The 6250-nt window shown below is 31.8% G+C and overlaps 2 protein-coding genes and 1 long non-coding RNA gene across 11 annotated transcripts; 2 read left to right on the top strand and 1 right to left on the bottom strand.

Annotated features, from left to right (window-relative positions):
• Nucleotides 1-995: 995 nt before the first annotated feature.
• Nucleotides 996-1951, bottom strand: LOC116351164. Its single transcript, XR_004202103.1, has 3 exons — nt 1845-1951; nt 1528-1755; nt 996-1431 (listed from the first exon to the last, which is right to left on the bottom strand). It is a non-coding gene; the product is annotated as an uncharacterized LOC116351164 (long non-coding RNA).
• Nucleotides 1952-2372: 421 nt separating this feature from the next.
• LOC116351163 lies at nt 2373-4166 on the top strand. Of its 5 annotated transcripts, none has more exons than XM_031783242.1 (4): nt 2373-2614; nt 3288-3474; nt 3554-3600; nt 3668-4156. In XM_031783242.1, exons 2-4 carry the CDS (start codon nt 3318-3320, stop codon nt 4007-4009), a joined length of 546 nt encoding a protein of 181 aa, XP_031639102.1. In that variant the 5' UTR covers nt 2373-2614; nt 3288-3317; the 3' UTR covers nt 4010-4156. The 5 variants fall into 5 exon arrangements, with proteins under 5 accessions (XP_031639102.1, XP_031639100.1, XP_031639104.1 ...); XM_031783240.1 differs by lacking the exon at nt 2373-2614 and adding an exon at nt 2719-3032 and having other exon boundaries at nt 3554-3596; nt 3668-4166; XM_031783244.1 differs by lacking the exon at nt 2373-2614 and adding an exon at nt 2943-3032 and having other exon boundaries at nt 3668-4158.
• Nucleotides 4167-4683: 517 nt separating this feature from the next.
• Nucleotides 4684-6230, top strand: LOC116351162. Of its 5 annotated transcripts, XM_031783234.1 has the most exons (5): nt 4915-5179; nt 5532-5592; nt 5652-5714; nt 5771-5817; nt 5945-6230. In XM_031783234.1, the coding sequence occupies exons 1-5, from the start codon at nt 5090-5092 to the stop codon at nt 6227-6229; spliced, it is 546 nt and encodes a 181-aa protein (XP_031639094.1). In that variant the 5' UTR covers nt 4915-5089; the 3' UTR covers nt 6230. The 5 variants fall into 5 exon arrangements, with proteins under 5 accessions (XP_031639099.1, XP_031639094.1, XP_031639098.1 ...); XM_031783239.1 differs by lacking the exon at nt 4915-5179 and adding an exon at nt 4684-4890 and having other exon boundaries at nt 5532-5714; XM_031783238.1 differs by having other exon boundaries at nt 4915-5184; nt 5532-5714.
• Nucleotides 6231-6250: the final 20 nt, after the last annotated feature.

The following is a 6250-nucleotide window of genomic DNA, read 5'->3' as shown; positions in this document are numbered from 1 at the left end:
GGAAGATATTGAACATGCACTGGTAGTGCAGTACTAATTCAATAATTTCCATATTCTAATTTCTGAGAGCAGTCAAGTCTTTTGGCAAATTAACCCGTGCGTCGAAAATTATTTGTATCGCAAAACTAATGTGGATCACAGTGCGAAAAAGTTCATCTTACGGATGTAAAACATTTTATTTTAAAAATGTATATTGAAATTCATCAATAACTGAAAAATATCTTTTTTAAATTCATGTAAAATCTTTCAATTGACAAATATCACTATTAAAGAGTTTTCCTAACCAAAGAAGAAAACATAAAAATATCGATTTCATGATTTATTGTCTTTTGAAAAATAAAAAAATTCACAAAACAGTCGATAGGAACCAGATATTTCCATAAAGTTTGTACTTGTACAAAAATTTATTTCCATCATTTAAATATCCATCTCAGAATTTTTTTCATTTTTATTCATTGAAAAATTCGTTTAAAATAGATTATTATTAAAAAGGCAAGAGAGATTGCGAATTATATGAGGTATAGTTTATATGAAAATATTACGTCATATAATTATAAGCGTTTCCATCCACACTACGTTCCATGCGACACTCACACATTCTGTTTACTCGCTAATTTAAACTAAGCAATATATCAAATATCACATGTATTTGTTTTGACCGATACTCTTTGGGTATATTTGGAAGAGATAAGCGATAATATCGATAATGCTATCCAATATATTCTCATCAAAACGACAATTTATGGCAATATCAAAAAGAAAGGACAGTAATTATATTAGGTACATTGTATTTAAAAAAAATGTGAATCAAATATTTCGATACAATCAACAAAAAGCAGCGAATATATTTGTATGTACAATTTTATTATTTTCATTTTCATAGTCACTTTATCAGCATTTTCAATTGAATGATTGTTATCAAACGATTTAGTGACTATTTTGATTTTAATATCTTTCATAACATACAGTACCACACCACCTCCCTTGTTGCGATCGGATGGTTTTGAACGAAGATCGCTACGAAGAATTTTGAAACCATTGACTTCGATTGATTTTTTGTATTTATTACGAAGCCAAGATTCATTTATACCCGCAAAATGAATATTCTTCATTTTTAAATTCGTTAATATGACATGCTTCAAGCATTCCAGGTATGTGTGACTAATATGCGAAAGCGGCGTTAGCAAACCCATTTCATGGTTGCAAAAGTCGGTCAATCCAAATGAACCTGATGGAACCCGAAATGAAAATCAGGTTTCTTAATAAAGCCAATATGAATCGGTGGTCGTATAAGTCGTAAATCAGCTCTTTGGATAAATTTCTTCACATCTTTGTCATCGAGCGTCAGTGTAGTATTTCCAAACCATCGAAACATATCCGCGAGATAAAATGGCGAAGGATGTTTAATGTCATACATTCTCTCTTCATTCACTGTGGACAATTATTTGTTTGAATGATTATATGTTGTCATGATTTTGGATTCTGATTTAGTTTAAAAAAAATCTGAATTTAAAAAATTGAACTCACCCACAGTCTGAAAATCAAATGGTGGATCGATGAGAATTTCAGTATAATTTTTCTTTGGTCCACTTAATGTTATGCCTGTGATACACTTTACATCATGGCCTCGATTCAGCAGTTCTTTGACGAATATCTGAATTTATTTCCAGTGACTGACACTGGTGCCAATACCAATATTTTATACCCATGTACCGCCGTTGCCAATGCACATAACATTAACACTACACGCAGTTCCTAAATAAATAAATTGCAAATTTGGTGAAATTTCAATAAACTGAAAAAAGTCACTGCATAGGAATTCAAAAAATAAAGATTTTTTTTACCATTGTTAAAAAATGTATCGAACAATAACTAGAACTTTGACTCATAAAATTTATTGAAACAAAAATTAACTTATCCACTCAATACTATTGCGACACAAGTTAGAAAGACACAACTGATTTTCGAGTATGCCGAACTATATTGTATATATAGGTATGATTTGTCTACCGGCTAAATGCCGCTCGTTGCGTACAGCTGATTTCGAGTGTTTGTATGTATTATTATAGATAGCTGGATACGACTCTGTTGTGTATATGTAGCGTACGGCACGACTTGCGACTTGTTGTGAAATATTTCCGAATGCGAATTTCACAACATAACGCAATACTTTATGGCAATAATACTTCACAAACAACAACAACTTCAATACATACACAGAATAAACTTTGTAGCGTTACTTTTCATATGCTTACGTTGTGTTGTTGTGATTCAGTCATCGTTTTCGTTCACATGTTTGTTCACACCATAATATATGGTCCTTCGCATGAATCGAAACGCATCACATACACACTTATTTTCAGTGTTTTATGCAATTTGACGCATCAAATGTTATTAAACTGATCAGTTGATGCAGTTTAACTTGAACTTGACAATGAGAATCAGTATCTTGTTGTGTTGGAATTGTGTTCTTTGTCTTTGTTTACACATTGATCTCGTGAAAATACTTTAAATCTCATGAATTTGAACGAAATATCACAGATTTCGGCCATTTTTGGTTGATTTATAGATGTGAACAAATATTTTAAGATATTTGTATAATCAGTAAAAAAAGGTTTGATGTTTTCTTGGTTCTTCGTTTTGTTGACATTTTTCGAGAGTCAGTTTCAGTTTTGATTCTATTTTTAGAAGAAAGATGTTCAAAATCAATTGATCATTATTGTGAGTTTTAAAATTTAAGAAGAAGTAATCGTTCCTTCAAATGAATAAAGGAATCTTAATTTTATGTGTGATCGACGTTGAACAGCGAGTAAAATGTAAAAAATAGAAGGAATAGAAAGCATTCTGATGCAAAATGACAAAAGAGACACTTACGCATCGTATGTGTTCGTTGCTATTGTCTGGAATAGTGGATAGGAGTGTAGCGTATAGTATTTTTAGTCATTGTTTAGTGGAAGCTACTGAATGTGTGAATAATAAATTCGAATTGGTCAAAATAGTAGTTGATTTTGTGTCTGTATATATTCTACTTAGTAAGAACTATTCATTGGTTTTGTGACATTCTTATTCGTGCATTGTTAAAAAAAATGCTTGTTATTAGCGTTGATGCTAATACTCCATACTCTTGTTATAAGTAATTCAATACTTAAATTTTAATATATTTTTCAATGATTTCTTGTCTTGACTGTATCAAAAGTCAATTCTAAGTCAATTCAAAAAATTTCTACGGAGATGAAGTTTTCCATGCAGTAAAAAAATGAATTTTTTTTATTGACATTTTTGCACAGGTTTTCAACGATTAAAAAAACCCACTGAAAATGGCGACAGAAGACGGTTCGAAAGGCCGAACGTTAGCAATCGCAATCGGTTGGCTTATATTAATTATAAGTGTGGCTCTGTTTTATATGGCGGCTGTGTTTATTCTTCCGGCATTAATTTATGGACAAACCATGATTCATGTTTACATCGTTTTCGGTAAGTTTGCTTATCGTTTGCTTTGCCCTTATCGATTTTGAATTGATTTCACCATTCGCTTGTGATACTTTTTTCTTAGCCTTCTATTTGCTGATCAACGTCAGCTGGATTTTTGGAGCTATGTTTGTAAAAATCTTGAAACTTCTTTCGTGTACTTTTAACATTAATTCAGTATATTTTTTTATTTTGACAGTATAAACCGGTGTTTATGTTGATCGCATTAGCTGGATGGCTTTTTCCGGCTGCTTCATGTCTATATTGTGTATTCATCGGTATTGTTAGAGGAATACAGCACCTCAAAGTTGAAAATCTGGAAGAAGATAAATTTCCACTTTTCAAGATCGTATGTTTCGCATTGGTCTTCATTGGCATTTATATCATCGCCGTATTTTGCTATTGCTCGGTGAAAAGAGCAGCCATTAGAAGGAAACCTAATACTATGCGATTAAATATAAAATATGAAGTTCCACAAGGCAATGTTGAACAGAATGAAGGAATAAGACTCTATCCCACACTAAATACTGATCAAATTTGAACAGGAATTAACATTCATCTTTTATTGATCTCGTCATATAGATCGAAAAATTACTCATTAATCAATAATAGTATAAATAATTCATTAATTAAAACACTTTATATGATTTCTCATTGTGAAATATGATATTGCAAATAAAATGACATATTTTCTAAAACTTTCATAATTAAGGCTATAAAAAAGATAGGTTTGTCACGTATTTTCTCGAGAAAAATGACGTTTTCCTTCGATTTTTTTGATAGTCTCATACTACTGCCTCTATCGACTCCGCCGTCATTTTTTTCACAACTTTTTATTGTTCTTCAATGTAGAGGATTATTATACCTTTCCAACGAGCCCTCAACCATAAATATCTGTCGAATAGGCCAGACACCGTGGCCGTCTGTATAAAACTCACCCGAATATTGAGATTTTTGATCAAAAATGTTCGACAAGCGATATCTTCACACCGAAGCCTTACAGGAGGTAAGTGTTCATATGGTTTTTTACTCGCCAGTGTCCAAGGAAGATTCCATATGGGAGAAATATGTATATGAACTTCGTGAACACTGGACACCCTGTATAATGTGGCGTGCGGCTTGCGACTTGTTGTGAAATGTTATATATGGATAATATCCTTCACAGGAATCGTACCGCATCACATACGCGCGCATTTTCAGTATTTCATGCAATTGGACGCATCAGTTTAACTACAACTTGATAATGAGAATCAGTCTCTCGACGCATTAGAATTGCATTTTTGTTTACTTACAAATATCGTGAAAATACTCTAAATCTTATAAATTTGAACGAAAAATCATATATTTTGGCCATTTTTGGTTGTTTTATAGATGTGAACAAATATTTCAAGCTTTTCTCATTTATATAATCAGTAAAAAAGGGTGTGATGTTTTCTTTGTTCTTTGTTTTGTTTCGAGAGTCAGTTTCAGTTTTATTTTGATTCTATTTTTAGAAGAAAGATATTCAAAATCAATTGATCCTATTTGTGCATTTCATTCGAATGAATAATCTGAATTTCAAGTGTAATCGTTAAACAACGAGTAAAATGTAAAAAAAATAGAAGGAACAGAAAGCATTCTGATGCGAAAGTACAAAATAGATGACATTGTACAGTGTACACCTGCGCAACGTATGTGCTCGTTGGCATTGTTTGGAATAGCGACTGGGAGTGTAGCGTATAGTATATTTAGTCGTTTTTTAGTGAACGCCATTGAATATGAATAGAAAATGAATAGAAAATACGAATTGGTGAAATTACCAGTGGATTTTGAGTCTATATATATTCTACTTTGTAAGAACTGTTAATTGGTTGCGTGAAATTTTGATTCTACCATTGTTAAAAAATACTTATTATTGGTTTGGATGCACCGCATACAACGCTTAATTCAATACTTAAATTTTACTATATTCTCCAATGTATTTTATGAAAAGTCAATTCTATGAGAATTAAAAAAAATTCTACGAAGATGAAGTTTTTCATGCAGTAAAAAATGAGAATTTTTTATTGAAATTTTTTGCATAGATTTTAAACGATAAAAAAAACCACTGGAAATGGCAACTGAAGACGGTTCGAAAACAAGAACGTTAGCAATCGCAATCGGTTGGCTTACATTAATTATAAGTGTGGCTCTGTTTTTTATAGTGACTCAGGCTATTTTTCCGTGGCTGGAAATTTACGGACAAATCATGCTCATCATCATTTGCTGTAAGTTTGCTCCCTTGAATTGATTTTACCACTCGCTTGTGATACTTTTTTCACAGCTCCATTTTGGCTGTTCAATTTTATATGGATTTTTGGGGCTCTATTTGTAAGTAAATCGATGAAAATCGTCATTTTTCTTCGAGAAAATACGTGACAAACCTATCTTGAAACTTTTTTCGTGTACTTTTAACAGTAATTCAATATTTTAAAAGTATTTTTTTATATTTTGACAGAATAAACCGATGCTCATGTTGATCGCATTAGCTGGATGGATTTTTCCGGCTGCTATTTGTCTATCTTGCGCATCCAAGCTCATTTTTGAAAATCCGAAAAAGGATAAATTGCTATTCGCATGTTTCCCAATGAGTTTCTTTGGCATTTATATCATCGCCGTATTTTGCTATTGCTCGATGAAAAGTGCAGCTATTCGAAGGAAATCTAATACTATGCGATTAAATATAAAATATGAAGTTCCACAAGGCAATGTTGAACAGAATGAAAATATTGATCAAATTTGAACAGGAATTCATTTTTTATTG

The sequence above is a fragment of the Contarinia nasturtii genome, unplaced genomic scaffold (genome assembly GCF_009176525.2).
Source record: "Contarinia nasturtii isolate CC-2019 unplaced genomic scaffold, AAFC_CNas_1.1 Cnas_scaffold_4768, whole genome shotgun sequence".
NCBI lineage: Eukaryota > Metazoa > Arthropoda > Insecta > Diptera > Cecidomyiidae > Contarinia > Contarinia nasturtii.
Note: the sequence above shows the minus strand (reverse complement) of the source record. Positions and strands in the feature narration are given on the sequence as shown.

What these genes read in the sequence shown, in the direction of transcription:
- LOC116351162 (XM_031783234.1), top strand. Translation starts at nt 5,090, where the DNA reads ATGCGAAAGTACAAAATAGATGACATTGTACAGTGTACACCTGCGCAA. An exon ending in TTGGAATAGCGACTGGGAGT is followed by an intron (nt 5,180 to 5,531) that starts GTAGCGTATAGT and finishes TTTTTTGCATAG; the next exon opens with ATTTTAAACGATAAAAAAAA. An exon ending in GACGGTTCGAAAACAAGAAC is followed by an intron (nt 5,593 to 5,651) that starts GTTAGCAATCGC and finishes TGTTTTTTATAG; the next exon opens with TGACTCAGGCTATTTTTCCG.
- LOC116351163 (XM_031783240.1), top strand. Translation starts at nt 2,855, where the DNA reads ATGACAAAAGAGACACTTACGCATCGTATGTGTTCGTTGCTATTGTCT. An exon ending in GTCTGTATATATTCTACTTA is followed by an intron (nt 3,033 to 3,287) that starts GTAAGAACTATT and finishes ATTTTTGCACAG; the next exon opens with GTTTTCAACGATTAAAAAAA. An exon ending in TCATGTTTACATCGTTTTCG is followed by an intron (nt 3,475 to 3,553) that starts GTAAGTTTGCTT and finishes CTTTTTTCTTAG; the next exon opens with CCTTCTATTTGCTGATCAAC.